The sequence below is a fragment of the Salvelinus namaycush genome, chromosome 16, assembly GCF_016432855.1.
Source record: "Salvelinus namaycush isolate Seneca chromosome 16, SaNama_1.0, whole genome shotgun sequence".
Lineage (NCBI taxonomy): Eukaryota > Metazoa > Chordata > Actinopteri > Salmoniformes > Salmonidae > Salvelinus > Salvelinus namaycush.
Window position 1 is genome coordinate 15,225,561 of NC_052322.1, and position 27,860 is coordinate 15,253,420.

Below are 27,860 nucleotides of genomic sequence, written 5' to 3' on the forward strand. Positions count from 1 at the left end.
GCCATCATACAAACTGAGGCAGCGGACTTTGTGAAAATTAATATTTGTGTCATTCTCAAAACTTTTGGCCATGACTGTACCAATTGGATACCAGGAAATTGGGGAGAAAAATGGGTAAAAAAAATATATAAATAAAATAAAATGTATATTATAAAATAAAGTAAAATGGTTATTGTGTTCCTACCGAGCTCTTAGCACTTGTCGTGACATGGGAGAATCTCAATTGCATACTCTTTGGGTCCTCTCGCCTCGTTCTCAAAACCCATTTGAGGAGAAGGTTTGAGAACTAGGCGAGAAGAGAGAGAGGACGCGAGGAATATACCATTGAGATTCTCCCCATGTCGTTCCTCCGAGGTAGATAAGTTGTTCCCTCCGATCACTCCGGGTCCGACATGATATGAACGCAGCATCAACTGCCACACACAGTAGGCTATTCCAAAACAGGAAGTCATATTATTTACCTGAATACCTTACTGCACCTGCATGCTCAAACCAATGTCGTCTTTGAGGACCTATTAATTAATGGGCAGGTAGCCTACCTTTTGGCTTTGAAGAAGACAAGGATGAAGCGCTTCAGTTCATCAAAAATGTTATCTTTCCTGACGACAGGTAAAGTGACAGTAGAGCTTAAATATCTCAGCGCTAGGGGGAAGAAATCAATTATTTCAGCTGCGAGGGTGACATGTGTCAGACCTTAGCGGCACTATTTGATATGTTACATAGATGGACTTTTTAAAAATATGTGAAGAGTACTGTACAGAAAATGTGCATATGGTTATGTTCAATGCATGCTTCTTTTGATCTTTCCTTATTCAGTGCATGACGTATAAAAAAATTAAAAATAAATCCATTGTGACCATGTTTGAGGGCAATATTTACTCATTGTTATCATAATTTGATGAATTGTTGATCAAGTAAAAAAAGGTTAATGGTTTTTATTTGACTCAGTCAGTCCAATTGTTTTGTGGGTGGCATTTTTCAGCTAAACCCTGTAATTTACAGTAGGCCTATGTGGGAAGTCCCAGTTCTCTTTGCATGGGTTGGATTAGTTTTGTGTACATTAGGCTAGTATACTTTTTGTGAAAATGGTTTGAGTGTAGCCTACCACACCATAATCTACCCTAAATTATAACTCTGTGTGTTACTTTTTTCAGACAGAACCCCCCATCCTGAGAACATCCACATCTCCTCACTACCTCCCAGTATTCCTACAGACCAGGAGCCAACGCATGGAGAAGGTAAGGGAGCCATAGAATTAGAACAGTATAAAGTGTATTCTATGGTAGGAGCAGCAGAGAAGAAACCGCTTCATTTCTGTTACATTGACTGGTTGTGTCAATGGCAGTCCAAAAGAAGTCGGGTTGCACAGAGGTCGGTTTGTCATGCACACACATCTCAGAAACCGTACAGTGTAAGTAGGCTACATGTTACAGAAAATAAACTTACTTTGCTTGCTTACAGTCCAGTTTTTGAGATATACAGTACCAGTCAAAAGTTTGGACACACCTACTCATTCAAGGATTTTTCTTTATTTTTATTATTTTCTACATTGTAGAATAATAGTGAAGACATCAAAACTATGAAATAACACATGGAATCATGTCGTAACCAAAAAAGTGTCAAACAAATCAAAATATATTTTAAATTTGAGATTCTTCAAAGTAGCCACCCTTTGCCTTGATGACAGCTTTGCACATTTTTGGCATTCTCTCAACCAGCATCATGAGGTAGTTATCTGGAATACATTTCAATTAACAGGTCTGCCTTGTTAAATGTTAATTTGTGGAATTTCTTTCCTTCTTAATGCGTTTGAGCCAATCAGTTGTGTTGTGACAAGGTAGGGGGGTATACAGAAGATAGCCCTATTTGGTAAAAGACCAAGTCCATATTATGGCAAGAACAGCTCAAATAAGCAAAGAGAAACGACAGTCCATCATTACTTTAAGACATGAAGGTCTGTAAAATTTCAAGAACTTTGAAAGTTTCTTCAAGTGCAGTTGCAAAAACCATTAAGCGCTGTGATGAAACTGGCTCTCATGAGGACCACCACAGGAAAGGAAGACCCAGAGTTACCTCTGCTGCAGAGGATAAGTTCATTAGAGTTAATTGCACCTCAGATTGCAGCCCAAATAAATGCTTCACAGAGTTCAAGTAACAGACACATGAGTCAGGCCTTCATGGTTGAATTGCTGCAAAGAGACCACTACTAAAGGACACCAATAAGAAGAGACTTGCTGGGGCCAAGAAGGAGGAGGTGTGGGGGTGCTTTGCTGGTGACACTGTCTGTGATTTATTTTGAATTCAAGGCACACTTAACCAGTATGGCTACCACAGCATTCTGCAGCGATACGCATCCCATCTGGTTTGCGCTTAGTGGGACTACCATTTTGTTTTTCAACAGGACAATGACCCAAAACACACCTCCAGGCTGTGTAAGGGCTATTTGAGAGAGTGATGGAGTGCTGCATCAGATGACCTGGCCTTCACAGTCCCCCAACCTCAACATAATTGAGATGGTTTGGGATAAGTTTGACTGCGGAGTGAAGGAAAAGCAGCCAAAAAGTTTTCAGCATATGTGGGAACTCCTTCAAGACTGTTGGAAAAGCATTCCTCATGAAGCTGGTTGAGAGAATGCCAAGAGTGTGCAAAGCTGTCATCAAGGCAAAGGGTGGCTACTTTTGAAGAATCTAAAATATATTTTGGTTTGTTTAACACTTTTTTTTGGTTACTACATGATTCCATATGTGTTATTTCATAGTTTTGATGTCTTCACTATTATTCTACAATGTAAAAAATAAAGAAAAACCCATGAATGAGTAGGTGTGTCCAAACTTTTGACTGGTACTGTATATCACACAGCAAGCAAACTTTTGAGTTGTGTCCTTTGGACTGCCACTGAAACAGCCTGACAAAGTTGAGTGTTGTTATAAAAGTACTTTCCTGCTGGCTCAAATAACTTTCAGATCGGCTTGTGCTTGTCAATGTTGTACTGTGTTTGTTCTTGCAATCAAATCTATATGACGGGATTATATTTATTGCAAACAGCATGGTTGGATTTCAGCCATGATACAGTTTACTATAGGCGCCACTGAGTTCATACTTGCCTACTCAGCTGTACTGGCAGGAAGGAACCAAATGTAATACTTCCTTGATGACATTACTGCGCTGTAAAAGTTGTGCAGTTGTAAAATAAAATTGTGCACGTTCTGTGACCTGATGCAATAGCCTGAACTGGTTTGACTGAGTTGTTCAGCTATGTTAATGAGTGTATCTCACCGTGTCTCTTATTTCAGAAGACATGGCACAGGGGGAAGCAGTTGAGACCACACAGACACAGCGAGGAGCCCCCTCTGTCTTTCCAGAGGGCCAGAATGGGGGAACTGATGTATCTAGTACCTATTTTCACCATAAGGTCCCCATTCCAGATGATGACAGTCAGGTATGATAGAGAAAGGTCTCAGACTGTCTCTCTTAGAATCTCAATCGTACTATGATTTGCTGGTCTGTTCACAGTGAATAGACTAGGCTTACTTGACGTTGATGTATTACTTTTACCTCAAAGTGGAGCAAAGGGCCTCAAAAGTGCATCAGAATATATACTTTACATTTTGAAAATGTTGTTTTGGAGCAATAAATGTTTAAAGCCTTATTCCTCCCTCCTGGTTTAGATGTGGTTCAGTTTCCGTAAGCTATGGGCCTTCACAGGACCAGGGTTCCTGATGAGCATCGCCTACCTAGACCCAGGAAATATAGAGTCAGACCTGCAGTCAGGTGCTAAAGCAGGATTCAAGGTACATGAAGGTTCAACGTTCTATTCAAACCCAAAAGGCTAGTTTCACAGACCAGATTAAGCATATTCCTGGACTAAAAAGCAAGCTCAATGGAAAATCCCTCTTCAAAAAGTGAAATTTACACTAGGCAAATTTAAATCTAATTAATTTAATAAAGCCTTTTAAAATTTTATTTAACCTTTTATTTAACGAGGCAAGTCAGTTAAGAACAAATTCTTATTTAAAATGACGGCCTATCAAAAGGCCTACTGTGGGGACCGGGGCCTGGGATAAAAATAAAAAAATAAAATACAATATAAATATAGGAGGAAACACACATCACAACAAGAGAGACCTAAGACAACTACATAGCAAGGCAGCAACACATGACTACACAGAGAGAGAGAGCTAGCACTGGAGTAATATGATCACATTTTTTTTGGGGGGGGGGGTTCAGGTCAAGATTATAGCTGACGTATTTGACTAGCTGTTCTGCATCATTTTTGGACAGAGGAGTAGACTTAATCTGGGTCAGGGAAATCTGCCTTTAAAGAACAAATTCTGAAAAATGTTGCATTATGATTAGAAACGTTTGTATCATAGATGGATGACATCTCTGTTCTCCTCCCATGTATCCAGTTGTTGTGGGTTCTTCTGGGAGCCACCGTCATTGGTCTGCTGTTGCAGAGGCTGGCAGCCAGACTGGGTGTGGTCACTGGGATGCACCTGGCAGAAGTCTGCAACCGCCAGTACCCCACCGTGAGTCTCCCTTTTTGTCGCTCACACTCTCTGAGAAACCCGACCAATATTGAATGAACTAAATCAAATTCTTCCACAGCCTTTAATACAGTTGCTCATCATAAATTACTTTTTTTGTACTAGTCTACAACTGTTGCTTTGTATTGGACGTCAAATGATTCAGAATGTTGTTCAATTCATGTATTTCTCTTCTGCCTAGGTGCCACGCATTATCCTGTGGTTGATGGTGGAGCTGGCCATCATAGGTTCAGACATGCAGGAGGTCATAGGTTGTGCCATTGCATTCAACCTCCTCTCCTCTGGCAGGTAGACGACAGTACTGGACTGTAGGCTATTACAGAATAGGGAGTATAGTGCTATTGGTACCCTAAATGATTCGTTACGTCCTGTGTCTACAGGATACCTTTGTGGGGGGGTGTTCTCATCACCATCATCGACACATTTGTGTTCCTCTTCCTGGACAAGTATGGTCTGAGGAAACTTGAGGCCTTTTTTGGGGTCCTTATTACAATCATGGCCATCACCTTTGGATATGAGGTACACAAGGCTTGACTGTCCTTTCAATTCTTTTGTGGAGGAATAGGGATCGTGGATGTACCCTGTACACGTACGCTGCCTGCCTTGTAGCAGTGATACCTGTACTCTCTGAGTGGACTAGCATTGTCCCTCTCAGTATGTGATGGTCTAATGTAGATGAAGGTTGTGGTGACCTCTGACCTCTTTTCCTCCCAGTATGTGACGGTGCGTCCGGACCAGGGGGAGCTGCTCCAGGGGATGTTTATGCCGTACTGTGAAGGCTGTGGTCCTGTGCAGCTGGAGCAGGCTGTGGGCATTGTAGGGGCTGTCATAATGCCCCACAACATCTACCTGCACTCTGCCCTCGTCAAGGTAGCCATGGAAGACCACAGTGGCTCTATTTTAGAATCATATTCAATATTTTTCCGCTCAATCACAATTACACTATCACTGTTGTATAGTCTTGCAATGTTTTATACTGTAATAATGATTTAGTGGAGATATTGACAATCAAGAAACTGTTGTAGTGTGTCCATTGATGACCGTAGAATGGTAGTGATTGTGGAATTCCTTTCTGTCTATAAGTTTGATTCTGTTGGACAATGCTCAGTCTCGACAGATTGATCGTTCCAGTAAGAAGGAGCTCAAGGAGGCCAACAAATACTTCTTCATTGAGTCGACCATTGCACTCTTCCTCTCTTTCCTCATCAACGTATTTGTGGTGGCTGTCTTCGCTGAGGCTGTCTATGGACGCACAAACATTGAAGTGGTGCGTATGTAGCTACTCTGTATGGAACTAAGGAACTAATCATTGGATTGTACAATACATGAACAATGAGTTGCTGCTAAGCCACTGTGTTGTTCTTGTTGTTCTTAACAACATGTCTTATTGCTCTTCATTTCAGCATGACATCTGTAATGCAACTGGTATTCTTCACCTAGATCTGTTCCCCATGAACAATGAGACACTGCAGGTGGACATCTACAAAGGCGTAAGGCTGCACTTTCATCCTCAGGCTGAATGCCACCATTTTGTTTTTTCCCCTGTTATTCTAGCTTGGTCCCAGATCTGTTGTGCTGGGTGACAGTATTTGGCAAAACAATGATCATAGGAAATTATACCGAACAAAAATATAAACGCAGCTTGTAAAGTGTTGGTCCCATGTTTTATCAGCTGAAATAAAAGATCCTAGAAATGTTCCATATGCACAAAAAGCTTATTTCTCTCACATTTTGTGCACAAATTTGTTTACATCCCTGGTAGTGAGCATTTCTCCTTTGCCAAGATAATCCATCCACCTGACCGGTGTGGCATATCATGAAACTGATTAAAGAGCATGATCATTACACAGGTGCACCTTGTGCTGGGGACAATAAAAGGCCACTCTAAAATGTGCAGTTTTGTCACACAACACAATGCCACAGATGTATCAAGTTTTGAGGGAGTTTGCAATTGGCATGCTGACTGCAGGAATGTCCAACGTCGTTTTAGAGAATTTGGCAGTATGTCCAACCGGTTTCACAACCGCAGACCAAGTGTAACCACGCCAGCCCAGGACCTCCACATCCGGCTTCTTCACCTGCGGAATTGTTTGAGGAGGTGGGGTGCTGCTGAGGAGTATTTATGTCTGTAATAAAGCCCTTTTGTGGGGAAAACTCATTCTGATTGGTTAGGCCTGGCTCCCCAGTGGGTGGACCTGACTCCCAAGTGGGTGGGCCTATGCCCAGTCATGTGAAATCCTTATATTAGGGTCTAATACATTTATTTGAATTGAATGATTTCCTTATATTAACTGTAACTCTGTAAAATCTTTGAAGTTGTTGCATGTTGCGTTTATATTTTTGTTCAGTATACCTAGTCTTGCATTACCATACTCCCAGGTCTTGTTTATGACTCTGCTGTTGGGCTAGGTGTTTTCCTGACACAACACCGAATGTTACCTCTATCATTACAGGGAGTGGTTCTGGGCTGTATTTTCGGCCCTGCAGCACTATATATCTGGGCTGTGGGAATCCTGGCAGCAGGTCAGAGTTCAACCATGACCGGGACCTACTCAGGACAGTTTGTCATGGAGGTGTGTGCAAGAACTCATTCATTCATTCAAGGTCAATTGAATTGAGAGATGAGATCGACTTTGAGTCAACCCCTGGATCAATTAGATTTTTTTTGATCTGCTAATTGCTTTAGCTGTCTCTCTGACTAAAGGATATCAGTCAGATAGGCTGTGGTGTGTTTGTGATGGTAAAAAGTTAAAACAACAGTGGCTCAGCTCTGTCATCACAAACACACCACAGACATCATATAAAACCCTACATTAGCTCAATGAAAGTCACAGATCTTGAACCCATTCCGTCCCTACAGGGATTTTTGAACCTGCGCTGGTCCCGTTTCTCCCGGGTGTTGCTGACCCGTTCCATCGCCATCACGCCCACCCTGCTGGTGGCCATCTTCCAGGACGTCACCCACCTGACGGGCATGAACGACTTCTTGAACGTGCTGCAGAGCATGCAGGTTATTTATTTGTTTCACCTTTATTTAACCGGGTGAGTCAGGTCAGACGACAGTGCATGCAAATCCGCTAACCTTAACACATGTTTAATGTCCACATCCCGGTTCAACCCTAACACACAACCCTAACCATAACCCTAACCCTAGCTTCACATTGACATCCCGGTTCAACCCTAAACCTATCCTTAATCACAACCCTAACCCCAACCCTAGCTTCATGTCCACATCCTGGTTCAACCGTAAACCTAGCCTCAACCACAATCCTAACCCTAAATCTAACCTAACTTCATGTCCACACCCCAGGTCGACCCTAACCCTAACCACAGGCATGCTATTGCATTTCAACAGAGTAGTTGGTTGATCTATTGGGGATTGTCAACTTCAAGTGGGACCCCTTCTCATGGCTGCTTTCTTTCTCTCCCACTCACAGCTGCCGTTTGCTTTGATTCCCATCCTCACTTTCACCAGTTTATCCTCCCTCATGAGTGAATTTGCCAATGGATTGTAAGTATACCACAATTATAGTGAGAACTATAACATTTGAGCTACATTACATTTTACGTAACATACGATAATATGAGAAGATGACAAGTTTATTTTTTATGCAACTGACTTCTGTTACTGTTGCCATTCTCCTTTCAGATTTTGGAAGATTGGGGGAGGAGTTGTGATCTTGTTGGTGTGTTGTATCAACATGTACTTTGTAGTCATCTATGTGACCTCTCTGAACAGTGTGTGGCTGTACGTGTTGGCTGCTTTTCTCTGCATAGCATATTTGGGATTTGTGGGTTACCTGGTAAGTATTATTATTTTTTAATTAATGCTGTTTTCTTTATATAGTTTTTTGTGTGGTCATGTTTCCATGTCTTTGCGAAGCATACCAAACCAAAAGTGTTATTTAGAGGACCACTTTTATCTTCAACCACTGAGTTAGTTATTAAAGGTCCAATGCAGCTGTTTTTATCTCAACATCAAATCATTTCTGGGTGCCAAGTAAGTACCTTACCGTGATTGTTTTCAATTGAAATTGTCAAAACTAAGCAAAAATAGCTTCTTAGCAGAGAGCAATTTCTCGAGCAAGAATATTGCTATGACTGTCTGGGAGTGGTCTGAGTGGGGAGGGGGAAATGGAAAACTAGCTGTTATTGGGAGAGAGGTTTGGATTTCTCTTTCTTATTGATCTATTAACTAATTTACCGCCTCGTGATATCACCAGGCAGGCCAAAACTCCAACCAACTACAACAGGCTGAAATTTCAGGCAGTCTTTTCATACAGCTCTTACACTTAAAGGGAATTATCATAATTTTCATAGTATTATTCCAACCTTATAGTGTGAAAATATATATAAAACATAGGCAAATCACATTTTTGACTCCACTGGGCCTTTAAACTTTTAACAAACTTTGTGTGAGGACAGTTGTATGTGTAGGAATGCGGTCCTGGCAGTAGAATGATTATACGTTGTACTGGCTCTCTCACACCACTCTCCCCATCTCTCTCTCTCTCCCTCTAGACGTGGTTATGTCTGATAGCGCTAGGTGTGTCCTGTCTGGATGTCACCTGCAGGGCCAGGGACGACACCACGGTTCTGATAGAGCAGCAGCCAGAGTTTGACTCCTGAGCATGGTTCCTTCCTGCATGTGTGTTTGTGTGTGAGGCTATGGGAGGAGCCTTGGGATATTTGAATGTGCTACTGTACAGATTGTAAAATTTGTTTACAATTTTGAAAGGACTAATGTTTTGTAATGATATTTGCCTTTATGACAATTGTTATTTAAGGAATATGCATTAAGTAAATAACATTTATTATGGTACATTTCATTAATTATTTCACTTTTGTATGTATTGAATTTTAAGATAATTGCCATATTAATGATCATATTAGAACTTTGATTTGTGAGGAATTTAGAAAAGGATTGTGAAATGGTACTTTACACTGTAAATGTCAATATTATCTATTTACTCAGTGAATTAATTACATCCTGAAATTGTTAAAAAACGCAAATAAATGCTCCCATTTTTTATGTTGTGGTCAATGAGATCTACCATGGAAAAATGGTTTCATAATGTATGTGTCTAGCATTCCTCAACTCCGCCACAGGGAGACACTGTGGATTCAAACTGAGGGTAATGTTTGAAAAGTACCAGTACTGTAGTCTACAACAACAAACATGGAATGCCATGAACTTTAACATATTGTGAAAATGTATCACTATAGTGTTTTTATCTGTAGATCCACCATGATGAGTTTATTTAATCTCATGTCTTCTTTATTGCTTCCATATGCAATTGCTACCTTTCTGTATGCATCAAGTTCCCATTCACAGCTAATGTTGTTGAGTTTTGGAATTCTTATGCTGGTATGAACAATTGTGTCATTACATTTCCTGTAGCAATCACTGGTATAAGAGTTAAGCATATTCCAGACTGGAAGGTCTGTGACCTTTTAAGAAAGAGGGCCAGAGCAGACAGACAGGTTCTCTTTGCATTGTGGCGGCGGGAACTTTTTCCTGTCATGGCGCCAGCAGCCTTCTGTAAGGAGGGAGAGTCTTCCCACCTCCCCTCTGTGTTTTTGTTTTTCTCAATGAGCCGATCTCTCCCTGTGTAGGGCTCTCTCACAGCCTGTCCAGCAGGCCCCTTTCCTGGAAACATAGCCCAGCAGAGGCCACTAAGGGGCAGAGGAGGGAGGCCAGGGCGGCTTCTTCCAGGAAATCACATGATCCTGGACCTAAAGTCCCAGTCCTACATAAAACCTAAGACGTGACCAATCTCCATGGTATCTGGATGCTTTTGACAATGTTGCACATTTCTCTAAGTAAGTATTGAGGCACACATGGGACATGTAATGCTATATTTCCTGAGTGATTGGAGATATGTAATATGGTTAATTGCATTTTTGTAGGAATAGAAACTACAACCACAGTGTTTAAAAAAAATGTTTATTCTGAACAATGTATTCTCATATCAATATTGTGTTATATAATTTAATTATTTTTTAACAGAATTTATTAAGATGAAGTTCGATGGTGAATAGATAATTATCTGCTAATTTTTGTTGTTTTGTACAAAGATTGATGTTTGATGTCATGTGAAACAGGTGAAGGATGGACAGGTAGAAGCTATATTTGCACCAGGATGCTTTGACCCCGCTCTCTGCAGTTGACTAAGATTGGAACTAAATGAAATATTTGAAAATGACTCTGTCATTTATTAAGTCTAATTAAACATTTTAAAACACTTTGCTTGAAATGTATTTATATTTATAACATAATTATAGCAAACAATTTTCCTCAATTATCGTTCAGTGATTATTCCGAATATCTTTGCTGTTATGAACCATCATGTAGGCTGTGTGTACATTAGTTGCAGTGCAATTGCAACACCATAATTTAATTTGTAATCTACTTCATTTGAGTTAATACTACTAATAAAAACTTTACATAATTTAAAGCAATGTTGCAGGATGATTTATGACCCATTCCTTAATCCTACACTTCTGTTCTTTTGCTTTTTGTTTGTGAATTTTAGTTTTTGTTGTGCACTTGTGTGCCACTTTGAAAGTCATAATCAATACAGGGCCTCAGCACCAGCTGCCCTACTCCTCTCTCTTTCTCTGTCTTTATATTTCTCTCTTTCTCAGTCCCTCTCTCTTGAGTCTCTTTCTTTCCCGTCTCGCTCTCGCTGTCTGTCTCTCTTAGCTTGGAGGAATGCAAAGACAACATGACCAGGAGTTTTAAAGTTTCATTCGTGTAATCGGGCATCAAGTTCAACTTCGAACCTCATGACATTTTCCAGGTCATCCAGTTTATGCAAATGTTACATTAATTCACATTGCAACTGTTGCTGTCTAAAAACAGTCTGAAAGCAGGAATGTAAACAGCTGTGCCATTCTTGTTTACGACTTGGACTTGGTTTTGTGGTTCGGGTTCTGATCCGGATTCACGATTCTGGCAGTAGAGCCACAGATTTTTTATTTCTTTGCTTTACTGTTGTTTCTTTTTGACTAACCTAGCATATTTTGTCTTTTGCTTCCTGTCGTCACTTTTGCCTCCTTAGCTCAGTGCTCCTGTTAGGACACACAGGTTTGCTTCCAAAACATTCCACAACCACAAGAGATGCAGAATTCCCTGATTTATTTCCCTCTGTGTGCATGTCCATAAACATTGAATCTTGTGTGATCTTCTTTCCATTCATTCACAGGCACAGTATACACCTACCTCACATCCCATAGAGACATTCACAGCTCAATGCGCTCAGCACTTACTGCTCTAAAGGAGAATGTAATGAAATTCACTCACTGGTGCTGTCGAAGATGTTATTGTATAGTATATTGCCATTATTAGATGCTTTCATCCAAAGCAGTCATACAGTCATCCATGTATATATTTTACGTATGCGTGGTCCCGGGAATCAAACCCAAATCCTGGTGTTGCAAGCACCATACTCTACCAGCTGATCTACAGAGGACCACACTGAGCTACAACACACACCTGTGGATGCTCAGCATCTCATAGTGTAAAAATCAACTAAAAATGCATCAAGAAACACATTCATCAATTTCAGTGGGTTGTGTAGTGCTGGTGTAATGTATTTTTTTTTTTGTCAACAATCAAAAATAGAAACAACAGTGAAACTCACAAAGTATGTGATGGGTGCAGCACTGCAATTCACAATAAAAAATGATTGGCTACCTCTTCAATGATCTGCATATTAGGAAGTGTTGTCAGATTGTAGTGCTGGCAAATTACAACAAATCAACAAAACAGATTATCATAGTTATGATGCACATAAATATATTTAGCAAAAAAAGGAAACAATCATATACTGTGCATAAACTTGAATGATTCTTATGACCAGTTAGAAGTAATGTTTTTTTTTGTCATTACTGCAATTACTGAAGTATTGTGTATTTCAATGAATTAAAGATTGATAATATCAATGACAATATCAAATAAAACAATTTTATTATTATTATTGTTGTTATTATTCATATTATAATTATATGTTGATCTTTTTTGCCTAATTGAATAATGCAATTGATTTCAATCATGTTCATAATCACTCGACTTGTAACAAAACCAGCGCTGGAATTTTTAAGGTGTGGGGCGTGCAGAATAGCGAAGAATGCCTTTGCAACTCCCACTTTTCAAAGATCCAATCCGAAACTAGCAACGGTTTCAAGGCACCCTTGAAGTCCCGTCTAAGAAAAACAAAGCATTGGGGGAAAAAACAAGTCTCACATTTAAAATCGAATTCTATTCATAACCATTTTTCATTTTCAGAAATATTACCGCCGATGTAATCTGTTTTATTCTCCTCCTCTCAGTAGTCAATCAATTTGACGGTGTTGTTTATCTATTGTAAGGGGAACTTGAAACCGCCCCCTTGCCCCATTTCCTCGGTTGTTTTTCTTCTTTCGCCTGTATTCTCCATGTTGTTGGAGTGAAAATTGAGGACTTCGCAGAGACAGGAAGGGGCTGTTCGGGAAATATACTAGTGATAAAGTAAACCGAGAGGCGCAGCAGAGGGAATCGCAACGACGAAAACATATCCGAGCGCCCTGCCCCTCCCATGTGTGGACAACAGAAGAAGCGAGGAATAAAGAAACATTGTTGCTGATGAAATGTAGCCTCTTACAAATCCAACACAGCCACGGATGACAGTTATCAAGGCAATCCTTTAGTAACTTGTCAACATAACCTAATGAAGGCTGCTTATCTCTGTTTGGGGAACGGATTGGATTTTGAGGGCTCTGTGCTTGTCAGATGGAAAGTTCTATCATCACTCAAGTGCAGAAAGAAGACATTCAATTGTCACCGAAAACAGGTAGGATATGCTCCCGTTTTTATTGTTTGTTCTGATTAAACATGGGTTGATTTGATATGGATAAGGTTCGTTAAGTTATGAAATGTAAGGTTGATGTAAACATGTTTCCAGCACGTCCATTTGACAGTTCCAACGTCGCGGACATTGCGCGCGACATTCTAGAGCGCACTACTCTTGACGGTCGGCTATGCAGCCTACTACACATTTGATTAATCTTGCATACAAATAGGCTATATTAAATGTCTATATTATATTTCATGATGTTTCAAACCCACACATGCAACTGATGCTGAACATGGATTGATTTTCAGTTATTATGGAACACCTGCATAATTGGAAAGTGTTTCCCCTCTGGTTCAAACACATTTTTGACAATGCGAGAGTAAAGGCAGTTTGAAAAACTGCATTACATTTGGTATGTAATCACGAATTCAAACCTGCAAAGAATATTAAAACAGTGTTTGTTGGCTATTGTAATTACATTAGCCAAATCAATATTTCTTACCTATTTACGCACATTATTGGACTTTCAAGACAATCAAATGATTCCGTTTTGTTGATGTTACAGTATTTATATGGATCAAAACAAGGTTATCTAATGCCATCTTACTAGATATTTAGGGATATGATTATAGCTAATAATAATAATTTAATAAATTGACAGACTGATCTTTTCGCGCGTAAAATGGTAAACCAAACCACCCCAGCATTTAGCCTGCCCTGTGTTTATGATTTATGCTTTATCTTATTTTCTAGTTGTTGTATGGCACCGTTCCATATTACTGTCACATCTGTCTAGAGCCATACACACAGCACAGCCATGTCTTGTTTTTGTTCGCAGGCTCAGCCTGGAGACAAATACATCAAGGCAGATCAATGCGCGCCAGTGTGGTACACTATCCGAATCTCATTCGAAAAATACCACAAATATACGATACAAAGATTGACAAGTGTATGAGTTTTTTTCTTTGGCTGTTGGAAATTAAACCTAAAACGGTTGCTGATGAAAGATGACAAATATAACCGTAGAAATGCCAGGTGCCGCAGTCGGTGTTGACAGTGGTATGCACAAACACATGCCCTTCTCCCTCCTCCGCCCATTGTAAAGCGCGGTTTCAAAGATTCGTTGTTTTTATGCTTCTGGAACTTTGGTTTGAATTAAAGGGTAGGCCTGGTACTCTACTGGCACTGAGCCCTATAGCTCTGGGGGCCCCCAACCCCCCAAAAATGCAGATAGCATGTAAACACGTCATAAACCATGTAAAAAAATCGAATTATAGGAAATTAGCTGTAAAACTGGCTAAATGTGTAGAATAGCGTGAGATTAGCTATAAAACTGCACATTTTTCTCTCGAGACCTTTGGCAATATGTGTAGAATTCCAGGAAATTCGTTTTGAAAATGCTAAATTCCCTCAGCCTCATTGCAAAATGTGTAGAATAGTAGGAGATTAGCTATAAAACTGCAAATAAAAATGTGCTCAGACTTTGCGGGCCTGTGAAACTGCGGCACGCCACTGTGTATTGCTCTTTGATTATGGTACAATACCAGATTGTGTGATAGGATAGCCCTTCTGCTCCTATGTTTGCTCAGCAGAGAAAAATATTATAGATTATTATATATTGTTTTTTTTGTCTTTTATTAGAATATTGTTTTCATATATTCAGGAATAGGCTTTTCTACCCTTTAAAATGGCTTTGGACCCCTATGCTCAGAGGTTCTTTCCCCCCTTTTGGCGCTAGCATGTTATGTTTGTGTTGATGAAGGATATCCACAACATCAATCATTTTTACTATTACATGTACACTGATTGGCACTATGCCTATACAGGTCAGTTCTAAACAATTTCGGTAACACTTTATTTGAATGGTACCTAAAATCCTTATAAGGACTTCATAACACATTCATAACTCCATACATAACACATTCATAAGCAGTACATGAGCATTTCATAAATGCTTAGCTATGCTAACAACTACATGAATACTGCAAAATTTCCCCTTGTAGTTGTTTGACAATTACATTTTAGAAATGCTAAAGCACTTCTATTATGAATCTGTCCTTATGTAGGTGCCCTTCAAATATTGTTACAACAAATATTTTATTTTACAGAGAAAATGTTGAAAATGGCACTGGGCCCTAGTGCTCTGGGGGCCCCCAACCCCCCCAAACCTCCCCATGGCATATATTTTTCCTATGGCCCAAGGACGGGAGGTCTATTCTATATATTCTATTCTATATGTGTTGAATGATCACACCCAGGCCAGGGTCCTGTGTCCTGTATGTCTTTATATAGATAGAGTAGCGTTTGAAAAAAGTCACATTGTGAACTCACAATTTAAAATCTAATATCCTTCACCTTAATGATTTTTTTTGAAACAATACAAAACATACACATACAAATGACAACATGCAGATGCACGCAAACATCCACAACATCACCCCTGCCTATCATTCCAATGGCTGCAGAAGCCCCCCCAAAGATGAAAGGAAGAGAATGAAGGAAGATGGAAGGAGATTAAATGTTAGGATCAAGGATGAAGGTTATGAATCAAGCAAGCGACTCATAATAACTGATTATCTTTTGCACCTAGCACTATACAAAATATGATGAGCACGATGACAATGTTCAGATGTGTGAACAAGGCTCCTGAAGATTTGCATTGAAACAACTTTTTATTTTAAAATATATTTTTTTATGAATCTCTTCGATAGCTGTAGTCAGTGCAGGCATCAATGTTTTGTATATCAGAGCCATCCATGCATTTAATTAGCATATAAACTCTCATACATACAGTACCAGTCAAAAGTTAGAACACACCTACTCATTCAAGGGTTTTTCTTATGTTTTAAAACTATTTTCTACGTTGTAGAATAATAGTGAAGACTTCAAAACTATGAAATAACACATGGATCATGTAGTAACCAAAAAAGTGTTAAACAAATCAAAATATATATTTGAGATTCTTCAAAGTAGCCACCCTTTGCCTTGATGACAGCTTTGCACACTCTTGGCATTCTCTCAACCAGCTTCATGAGGCACCTGGAATGCATTTCAATTAACAGGTGTGCCTTGTTAAAAGTACATTTATGGAATTTCTTTCCTTAATGTGTTTGAGCCAATCTGTTGTGTTGTGACAAGGTAGGGGTGGTATACAGATGATAGCCCTATTTGGTAAAAGACCAAGTCCATATTATGGCAAGAACAGCTCAAATAAGCAAAGAGAAACGACAGTCCATCATTAGTCCATCATCACATGAAGGTCAGTCAATCCGGAAGACCCAGAGTTACCTCTGCTGCAGAGGTTAAGTTCATTGGAGTTACCAGCCTCCGAAATTGCAGCCCAAATAAATGCTTCACAGAGTTCAAGTAACAGACACATCTCAACATCAACTGTTCAGAGGAGACTGCGTGAATCAGGCCTTCATGGTCGAATTGCTGCAAAGAAACCACTACTAAAGGACACCAATAATAAGAAGAGACCTGCTTGGGCCAAGAAACAAGAGCAATGGACATTAGACCGGTGGAATTATTTCCTTTGGTCTGATGAGTCCAAATTTGAGATTTTTATTTCCAACAGCCATGTCTTTGTGAGACGCAGAGTAGGTGAACGGATGGTCTCTGCATGTGTGGTTCACACCGTGAAGCATGGAGGAGGAGGTGTGATGGTGTGGGGGTGCTTTGCTGGTGACACTGTCTGTGATTTATTTAGAATTCAAGGCATTAACCAGCATGGCTACCACAGCATTCTGCAGCAATACGCCATCCCATCTGGTCTGTGCTTAGTGGGACTAGCATTTGTTTTTCAACAGGACAATGACCCAACACACCTCCAGGCTGTGTAAGGGCTATTTGACCAAGAAGGAGAGTGATGGAGTGTTGCATCGATGACCTGGCCTCCACAATCACCCGACCTCAACCCAATTGAGATGGTTTGGGATGAGTTGGACCGCAGAGTGCTGGAAAAGCAGCCAACAAGTGCCCAGCATATGTAGGAACTCCTTCAAGACTGTTGGAAAAGCATTCCAGGTGACTACCTCATGAATCTGGTTGAGAGAATGCCAAGAGTGTGCAAAGCTGTCATCAAGGCAAAGGGTGGCTACTTTTGAAGAATCTAAAATCTAAAATATATTTTGATTTGTTTAACACTTTTTTTTGGTTACTACATGATTCCATATGTGTTGTTTCATAGTTTTGATGTCTTCACTATTATTCTACAATGTAGAAAATAGTAAAGAATTAAGAAAAACCCCTTGAACGAGTCAGTGTTTCCAAACTTTTGACTGGTACTGTATATTAACATAGGTGCTATGCATATCCAATCCAACCAAATAATAGATGCTAATTTCCCCCAGTAGTGGAACCTCTGTGAACTAGGACACATTTTTACAGTGACTGATCAAAGGGGGTTTGGAGCATTGAGGTGTGACTGGCTTCAGCTTGCTCCGCTCCAGCCAGAGGTCTTGTTCCAGGAGAGTCAGTGAAATGGTTGGAATGTTTTCTGTCTGTGTTTTCTACAGCAGAAAGTACTGTCTGTGTCCCAAATGGCACCCTACTCCCTATGCACAACTTCTGACCAGTGCCACAGGGCCCTGGTCACAAGTAATGCACTCAATAGGGAATAGGCTGCCATTTGAGATACAGTCACTGCCTAGTGAAGAGTGTGGGTTTTCCCGCCCTCTCTGTGATTATATAACATGTACCAGCCCCTTCCAGCAGCAGCAACCTCATTAAACCCAGAGTGTGTGTGTGCATGTATATGTGTGTGTATGCGTGTGTGTCCTTGCTCCCTTTCGTAAAGGGAGCAAGGAGTTCATTCTACATTATGTACAGCAACGATGTCTCTCAAAATGGGGGAAATCCTCCTTACTTCTTCATGGGAAAAGAAATGTACAACATCATACATTTCCCTCACCCCATCCGTCTACTTGGCTTATAAGAACCTTCATTGCCGTGTAAGAATGAGCATAATGTGTTGGTGAATATCATTTTCATATCACCCAGTTTGAATCAAAAGCTTGGTTATGTCACAGCTAATTGTCACACACATTAAAAGCATTCTTATTTTTGCCCTCATGACAGGCCAGGTGAGCAGGTCTTCTCCGAAGAAGCCTAGGAGCTGTAACCTCTTCAAAGCACTTTTCTGTTGCCTCAGAGGAGCACAGGCTGCCCCCAAACCACTGCCACCTTCCCAGGATGCATTGCTGGAGCCACAGGACAATGGGGACGTTGTCAAGGTAACATAATTTATTCCTCTCAGTATCTCGGCAGCATTGTTGTTGTAATTATCCATATCAGAAATAGTGTATGGACTGTTGTTTGCTGTATTTCAACCAAGTATGGGACTTTTATGTAGCCTAAAAAGTGTCATTTTGCATTTTGTTGTGTTTGCAAAGCTTGTTTGGACACTTTAAGCAGATTCTAAATAAAACGTTTTTTTCCCCACAAAGTTTCACACATTATAATTTGATATGATACTCTTGTGTGTACAGCTAAGTGTTTTTTGTCAAACAACTATCAGGCATTTTATTTTACCACGGTCAAGTGCCTCATCACGTGTTTAACTACTCTAGCGTAATTGCAGGAAAAGCATAAAATAACTACATCGGAAATGGATAGCTTTCCTCTGTTGAGCAATACCTATTGTCCCGTGAGAATGTGTGGGATTATTGCCTGTGGATGTTATAACAGCATGTTGCAATATGAAGTAGCTGCTGCACCTGTTGTGAACATCTTGAACACCACCATGACGGTTGGCGGCTACAGAGTAGTTTTAGGTCTGTTCACATAGATCTCCTACGATAAGAAAGCTGAGTGAATTGCAATCCACTAAGGCAAAACAGCGGTGCAGAGGGCCTACAAAGAGTGGATAATGTGATGTGCATGTCAGTTCATGTGGGAGACATAAGATATGTTAGAGATGTACAGTATTTAGTACACGGTGCGTCATAACCGATGTGTACAGAAGCATGGAAAGGTGTTGTTGCCCACTGGCCACTTGTGAGGCTGTCAGGTGTAGATGGGCGTTAGCACCATGTAACAGGGGCTAATGAGCTTCATGTTTGTTCATATTACCTAGTGTCCTCCAGGCAGCACTGGAGCAGTGAGGAAGCAGTATCTGTTGTGAGGCCTGGGTATTGTTTGCGTCTCTGATTTGAATCTGATGTAACATGTATATATATGTACAGTATAGACCCTATAGCCTATCAAGTCCATCTGCTGTCAACAGCCCATAGGTGTTACACTACGACACTGTTATTTTACTGTAGTTGCATTGGTTGGTGGAAATCTATAAATGTCATTTGATTTTTAAGGCTAGTAGAGTGAGGAAGTGTTGATGAAGCATAAAGCCAGCCTAATAAAACGGGCAAGATGTGTTGTTGTCCCCAATGAGTGCTCTTTACAGATACAGTAGTGACCTTGGTCTGTACTCTTGTCTCCTCCACCACAGCTCTCATCTGGACCCAGCCTGCTGCCGTAGATGATACCTCAGGACCAGGGGAAGATATGTGTGGTCATAGACCTGGATGAAACACTGGTGCATAGCTCATTCAAGGTAGCTACTGACCTTTATTTAACTCTCACTTCAACTACTGCTGTTGTCAACTCACTGTTATAGGGTTTTGTATGGGTATTTGTTTCAACAGTAGTTAAGAGGAAATATCATAAAGTCAATAATGCTTTTCTTTGTTATATGTACACTACCGTTCAAAAGTTTGGGGTCGTTTAGAAATATCCTTGTTTTTGAAAGAAAAGCAAAAAATGTTGTCCATTAAAATAACATCAAATTGATCAGAAATACAGTGTAGGTATTGTTAATGTTGAAATGACTATTGTAGCTGGAAACGGCTGATTTTTTTTATGGAATATCTACATAGGCGTACAGAGGCCCATTATCAGCAACCATCACTCCTGAATTCCAATGGCACATTATGTTAGCTAATCCAAGTTTATCATTTTGAAAGGCTAATTGATCATTAGAAAACCCTTTTGCAATTATGTTAGCACAGCTGAAAACTGTTGTTCTAATTAAAGAAGCAACAAAACTGGCCTTCTTTAGACTAGTTGAGTATCTAGAGCATCAGCATTTGTGGGTTCGATTACAGGCTCAAAATGGCTAGAAACAAAGAACTTTCTTATGAAACTCGTCAGTCTATTCTTGTTCGGAGAAATTAAGGTTATTCCATGCGAGAAATTTCCAAGAAACTGAAGTTCTGGTACAACGCTGTGTACTACTCCCTTCACAGAACAGCGCAAACTGGCTCTAACCAGAATAGAAAGAGGAGTGTGAGGCCCCTGTGCACAACTGAGCAAGAGGACAAGTACATTAGAGTGTCTAGTTTGAGAAACAGACGCCTCACAAGTCCTCAACTGGCAGCTTCATTAAATAGTAGCCGCAAAACACCAGTCTCAACGTCAACCGTGAAGAGGCGACTCCGGGATGCTGGCCTTCTAGGCAGAGTTGCAAAGAAAAAGCCATATCTCAGACTGGCCAATAAAAAGAAAAGATTAAGATGGGCAAGAGAACACAGACACTGGACAGAGGAACTGTGCCTAGAAGGCCAGCATCCTGGAGTCGCCTCTTCACTGATCTTCAGTTTCTTGGCAATTTCTCTCATGGAATAGCCTTCATTTCTCAGAACAAGAATAGACTGACGAGTTTTATATGAAAGTTCTTTGTTTCTAGCCATTTTGAGCCTGTAGTCGAACCCACAAATACTGATGCTCTAGATACTCAACTAGTCTAAAGAAGGCCAGTTATGTTGCTTCTTTAATCAGAACAACAGTTTTCAGCTGTGCTAACATAATTGCTAAAGGGTTTTCTAATGATCAATTAGCCTTTTACAATGATAAACTTGGATTAGCTAACACAACATGCCATTGGAACACAGGAGTGATGGTTGCTGATAATGGGCCTCTGTACGCCTATGTAGATATTCCATAAAAACATCAGCCGTTTCCAGCTACAATAGTCATTTAAAACATTAACAATGTCAACACTGTATTTCTGATCAATTTGATGTTATTTGAATGGACAAAAAATGTGCTTTTCTTTCACAAACAAGGACATTTCTAAGTGACTCCAAATTTTTGAACAGTAGTGTATTTATGTGGTTATTATAATCCAGGTCTTAGTGATTTTATCTCATGTAATTGCATTAAAATGTTCAACGGCTCCCTCTGTGTTCTTTCCTTAGCCTATTAGTAATGCAGACTTCATAGTGCCTGTGGAGATTGAGGGGACCACACACCAGGTAAAATATATGAACTAAATGCAGTATGTGTGCGCTTGTCGAGTCGGGTAGCTTGGCGTTCATGTACTGTATGTTGATGTGTTCAGAGTTCAGTGTTTGCTGAGCTTAAAATAGGATGGGTTTTAGGACAGATGAGGTTTGTTATGGGCGCTATGAGCCCTCTAGTGGACAGATGTGAGGTCATTTCAGCATAGTTAGTTCACCTTTCATAAATAAGTAATGCTATAATTTTAGAGCACACTTTTAGAGAAAATGTGGAACAGAATTTACTCATCAATGCACTGCACCGGGGATAATAATTCAACACTGTGTTGTGTCCTTTGCATGCAGAACTTCATGCAAAAAATGCATATGCACAACTGCGCATGTGAGTACTGTCGTTTGGTTTGGGATTCTTCACCATGGGCCTCTGCCTGGTTCAAGTAATCCAGGATAGGCTGGTTAACACATGCACGGCCTGTTCTTGATTACTTGTTTCAGGAACTGTCCACCAGCAACTGGAATGGACGCAATGACAACAACAATTTCATGTAATGTGGAACAAATATAAGTATGACTACAGAGGAAGAGTGAATATTATAATAATAATATAATACTCCATTACTATGTAATTCCAAAGCAATTAGTAAAGTAATACGAATGTTGTTACTGTAGTAATGATAGTGTTATTACATAGCTAGGTATAAGGGCAACATAATGCAAAGTGTTACAAAACATTAATTCCAGGTGTTTGTTTCAGGTATACGTGCTGAAGAGGCCGTATGTGGATGAGTTCCTACAGCGAATGGGAGAGCTGTTTGAGTGTATTCTGTTTACTGCCAGTCTTGCCAAGGTAAGCTGAAAAATAATAGTAAAACATTGTTGTTATGACATTTCCCTATTCTTCTTCTTGAGAAGATTACTCTTCATTTTGAATACTAGTTTAGGAAGTCTTAAATGTTTTTCTCTTTCCCAACCATCTGGAGCCTTTTCCCCATGCGTTAGATGACATTTGTAGTGCCAAAACCTGCTTTGTGAATTTGCATATAAGGAGCTAGCATACATTTTCAATGTAACGTGTAGTTACAGTTGTGGTCAACTATATTGGCACCCTTGCACAATTATATATATATTTTTTAAATAAGTTGAAATAGAAAAAAAAATTGGTGTTCACACTTCAAAGTAAAAACAAAATGGCCCGGACTTAAATATAAAAAATGTATTTGGTCGGAGGCAAGTTATTCTCATTTATTGTGTTATTTATCTCACCTGTGGGAAGTTACACATTTTTTTATTTATTTAACCTTTATCTTACTAGGCAAGTCAGTTAAGAACAAATTCTTATTTACAATGACGGCCTACCCCGGCCAAACTCTTACCCAGATGACACTGGGCCAATTGTGCGCCGCCCTATGGGACTCCCAATCACGCCGGTTGTGATACAGCCTGGAATCGAACCACGGTCTGTAGTGACGACTCTGCACTGAGATGCAGTGCCTTAGACCGCTGCGCCACTCGGGAGCCCAAAAGTTAAGGGTGCATACAGGGTAAAAATAGCCATTCAACCAGTTTTGAAAAGAAAAAATGGAACATTCAGCCCCATTTTAAAGTGCAAGGGTGCCAGAATATTTGACCGCAACTGTACATTATTAGTAGCTTGGGTCAACCTTGGTGACACCTTACCCCCTACTCTCCATTCCCCGCTTCTGGTCTTGCCCTTTCCTGCATTCCCTGACCCCCCTCTCCCCCTTTTCCTTACCCTCCCCTAGTATGCAGACCCAGTGACTGACCTGTTGGATCAGTGTGGGGTGTTCCGGGCGCGGCTGTTCCGGGAGTCCTGTGTGTTCCATCAGGGTTTCTATGTCAAAGACCTCAGCCTACTGGGCAGAGAGCTCCATAAGACCCTCATCTTGGACAACTCTCCTGCTTCATACATCTTCCACCCTGAGAATGCTGTGAGTTTGGGTTTCATTCAACTTCTTTCAACTCAACTGTGACCTCTTTCAGGATTCAAACTGATAATTAACATGATATTATTCACATTTTACTGCATTCTATTCTATTCACTTTTTAAAGGTTTAACCTTATATTACACTTAAAATAACTGTCCAGTGTTCCCAGATTTCCATGTAATATGACCTATAATTAATTACAATATGAGTGAAATAGTTTTTCTTAAAAATAATTGTAATTAAGTATGTTAAAAAGCAGCTTTTCTGTGGAATGGTGTGGGCCTACCTCAACAACAGATTGGTGTGGGCGTATACCCGTCATAAAAAATATTCAGGCTAGTAGGATGACATCATCCTCTATGAGGAAATAGCAAGCATTTTTTTAAACGGTCTGTTTTGAGATGTTAGTGTTTTCACTTCCATTTATGCTTTGGCCACATACAGAGCATTCGGAAAGAATTCAGACCCCTTCCCTTTTCCACATTTTGTTACGTTACAGCCTTATTCTCAAATGGATTACATTATTTTTTTTGCTCATCAATCTACACACAATACCCATAATGACAAAGCGAAAACAGGTTTTTAGAAATGTTTGCAAATTTATTACAAAAAAAAACACAAAAAAAACAGAAATGCCTTATTTACATAAGTATTCAGAACCTTTGCTATGAGACTCGAAATTGAGCTCAGGTACATCCTGTTTCCATTTATCGTCCTTGAGATGTTTCTACAACTTGATTGGAATGCACCGGTGGTAAATTCAATTGATTGGACATGATTTGGAAAGGCACACACCTGTCTATATAAGGTCCCACAGTTGTCAGAGCAAAAACCAAGCCATGAGATCTAAGGAATTTTCCGTAGAGCTTCGAGACAGGATTGTGTCGAGGCACAGATCTGGGGAAGGGTACCAAAACATTTCTGCAGCATTGGAGGTCCCCAAAAACACAGTGACCTCCGTCATTCTTAAGTGGAAAAAGTTTGGAACCACGAAGACTCTTCCTAGGGCTGGCCGCCCAGCCAAACTAGGCAATCGAGGGGAGAAGAACCTGATGGTCGCTCTGACAGAGCTTCAGAAGTCCTCTGTGGAGATGGGAGAACCTTCCAAAAGGACAACCATCTCTGCAGCACTCTACCAATCAGGCCTTTATGGTAGAGTGGCCAGACGGCAGCCACTCCTCAGTAAAAGGCACATGACAGCCCACATAGAGTTTGCCAAAAGGCACCTAAAGACTCTCAGACCATGAGAAACAAGTTTGTCTGGTCTGATGAAACCAAGACTGAACTCTTTGGCCTGAATGCTAAGCTCCATGTCTGGAGGAAACCTGGCACCATCCCTATAGTGAAGCATGGTGGTGGCAACATCATGCTGTGGGGATGTTTTTCAATGCCAGGGACTGGGAGACTAGTCAGATTCGAGGTAAAGATGAATTGTGCAAAGTACAGAAAGATCCTTGATGAAACCCTGCTCTAAAGCGCTCAGGCTGAGGCGAAGGTTAACCTTCCAACAGGACAACGACCCTAAGCACACAGCCAAGACAACACAGGAGTGGCTTCAGGACAAGTCTCTGAATGTCCTTGAGTGGCCCAGCCAGAGCCCGGACTTGAACGAGATCGAACATCTCTGAAGAGACCTGACAATAGCTGTGCAGCGACACTCCCCATCCAACCTGACAGAGCTTGAGAGGAGCTACAGAGAAGAATGAGAGAAACTCCCCAAATACAGGTGTGCCAAGCTTGTAGGGTCATACCCAAGAAGACTTGAGGCTGTAAAAGCACCTTGAATAAGGTGCTTCAACAAAGTACTGAGTAAAGGGTCTGAATTGAATTTAGCGCATGTTTTTTTTAAATACATTTGCAAAAATAAAAATAAACAGTTTTTGCTTTGTCATTATGGGGTATTGTGTGTAGATTAATGAGGGGGGAAAAAACTATTTAATCAATTTTTGAATAAGGCTGTAACGTAACAAAATGTGGAGAAAGTCAAGGGGTCTGAATACTTTCCGAATGCGCTGTATGAGTATAGGATGAGTCAACAACATTATTATTTTGGTTTGAGTTAACAGAATATGAACTTAAGATTTAGCACAGATATATACATTTTGATATATACAACAAGAATATACAGTTTGTTAATATCCTAACACTGCAAACAAAGCATTAGTAAATGAGTGAATGGTTTCTCTGTTGCTCCCTCAGGTTCCTGTGGTGTCCTGGTTTGATGATGTGGAGGATTCTGAGCTGCTCCACCTGCTGCCGGTGTTTGAAGACCTGAGTCAGGCTGAAGACGTCTACGTCAGACTGGGGGAGCTAAGAGTGCCATGATGGAGGCGGGAGAGGACCCTGCTCTCACTGCCAGACTAGCCAGCACCTGGCCCAGAACATACGCACCACCATAGAAATAGAAAAATAACTTTCTATTCATATAACATTGTATTTGTATGCTCAACAGCCAGAGACACATGCAGTGTATTTGGTTCAGACGAGCACTTCATGACATTCTAAGGCCTTTTCTCTGAGACTCTGAGCATCTGTCTGTCTGTCAATCACTGTCTGACAACTCAAAATACCGTAGAGTACTGCAATCACTCCAAATGAATATGAATAAAGTGGTTATTTTCTGCCAGACCAGAGGCCTGAATGGCCTGATCTAACTCAGGACACTTGTATCATTGTGCCTTTTTTTCTCTCTTAACAAACACAAAAACCAAGCAGCTTAAACTGCTTTAATGATTTTTTTTCTTCCAATCTCACTATGCAATCCTCTTCTGTAATCATGGTGGACTACAGTGCTACTTGTTATACGGGTGGGTCACAATCATATCCAGAATGCCAACGGAATGTATTCTTTACATTTTCCTGGATATATGACCAGTCAGCATATGCTCATGTACTATACGGTTAACGGGTGTTTAAGTATGTAAATATTTGTATTATTTACTGTAAAATGGCCAACAAAGCAAAATGCCTCTCCAATAAGTACTGAATACATTGTAAGTAAATCATTTTGAAGAGCTTAAAATATTAGCAACATTATATATTTTTTTATGATTAAAATACAATGGTGGTATAAAGTTTTATAAAGCTCTTTGAGTTTATCATTTGGAACGAACTTCTTTAATCTGGTCACTTGAATGCCAACACAACGGATGGCATGGTTGTAGGCTGCTCAGCAGAAGTACAGTATAGTGTCGCTCTTGGAATATTTGGTCCAGTCTTAACACATTTATTTTTCTGTTTTTCTTGTAATACTAAATGACAGAAGGTGCACTATTTGTTTTGATAAGTAAGACTGCTAAAAGAAGTGACAACTGCATTTCTAATTCAGTCAGAGATATATGCACCCTTATGCCATGCTGAATGTGGTCAAATACTGTATTAACAAAACTATATGTAATTGTGGTACTCCTAATGCTGAATTATTTTATTTTTTACAGTTTGTGTTCATTTGTGTCATTATTTGCCCACTGCAAATGAGGTTATCAAAACAACAATATTCAAAACCTCTGCCAAATTATAATTTGTGGCTAGTATTTTTGGATTGTGTAAAGTTAATCACATATTTTCCTCCAAACTGTGCCTTTCAAACATTGCTCCTCGAATCATTGTAGATGATACCAACGACATTGTGTTATCAAAAAACAATAACCAAATCCAGGGGGTAGATGTTTGTTATACCATTACTGTAGTATATTGCCATTCCACAAACAATGATGGAAACCAGGATTATTTTATGTGGGTACAATCAAGTTGTTTTTATAATGTTTTTTGTTTTTTTATTGTGTACATTGATCACTTAAGACATTTGAATGAATGTTTACCAATCCTAATGAATAACCAAAGATATCTGGTTGTTGATATTGTGTAGATTTAGTTGTTCACATTGACATTGTTATAATTAAACAAAATAAAGCAACATGTAAATTGTAAATCATGAACACACATTTAGGCCTGTACATTGTTGTTTAGTGTAAGATGGGTCACACTTCCAATAGGGCGCCAGGTAGTCTAGCGGCGAAGAACGTTGGGTTAGTAACCGAAAGGTTGCTGGTTTGAATCACTGAGCCGACTAGGTGAAAAATCTGTCGATGTGCCCTTGAGCAAGGCACTTAACCCGGAATTGCTCCTGTAAATCACTCTGGATAAAAACAAATGTTAGGCCTACAGGATAGCTTTTGGCAAGAAATAAGTGTATATTGGACGCAAACTGGGCAAAAATTGCCAAAATAAAGTTGGATTATGTTTCCTTGTCTATTTGTGTTTTTTTGTAGAGATTGTGAAATGTTTTGTATT

General features: G+C 40.0%; 1 protein-coding gene and 1 pseudogene across 3 annotated transcripts; both read left to right on the forward strand.

The window, feature by feature from the left end:
* The first annotated feature begins 408 nt into the window (after positions 1 to 408).
* Positions 409 to 10,953, forward strand: LOC120061056 (natural resistance-associated macrophage protein 2-like). 3 transcript variants are annotated; one of them, XM_039010564.1, is made up of 15 exons: positions 409 to 609; positions 1,155 to 1,238; positions 3,294 to 3,439; positions 3,669 to 3,791; positions 4,410 to 4,529; positions 4,729 to 4,835; positions 4,928 to 5,066; positions 5,262 to 5,417; positions 5,656 to 5,814; positions 5,951 to 6,037; positions 7,001 to 7,120; positions 7,408 to 7,557; positions 7,985 to 8,058; positions 8,197 to 8,350; positions 9,069 to 10,953. In XM_039010564.1, the coding sequence occupies exons 1-15, from the start codon at positions 564 to 566 to the stop codon at positions 9,174 to 9,176; spliced, it is 1,773 nt and encodes a 590-aa protein (XP_038866492.1). In that variant the 5' UTR covers positions 409 to 563; the 3' UTR covers positions 9,177 to 10,953. The 3 variants fall into 3 exon arrangements, 2 of the variants coding, with proteins under 2 accessions (XP_038866492.1, XP_038866493.1); XM_039010565.1 differs by having other exon boundaries at positions 3,297 to 3,439; XR_005478297.1 differs by lacking the exon at positions 9,069 to 10,953 and having other exon boundaries at positions 7,408 to 7,589; positions 8,197 to 8,311.
* A 1,817-nt stretch (positions 10,954 to 12,770) lies between these two features.
* LOC120061058 lies at positions 12,771 to 27,819 on the forward strand (annotated as a pseudogene).
* The last annotated feature ends 41 nt before the right edge of the window (positions 27,820 to 27,860 follow it).

Coding starts and splice junctions, on each gene's coding strand:
- LOC120061056 (XM_039010564.1), top strand. CDS start 564: ATGAAGCGCTTCAGTTCATCAAAAATGTTATCTTTCCTGACGACAG. Junction 3,440..3,668: donor TTCCAGATGATGACAGTCAG/GTATGATAGAGA, acceptor CTCCTGGTTTAG/ATGTGGTTCAGTTTCCGTAA. Junction 4,836..4,927: donor AACCTCCTCTCCTCTGGCAG/GTAGACGACAGT, acceptor CTGTGTCTACAG/GATACCTTTGTGGGGGGGTG.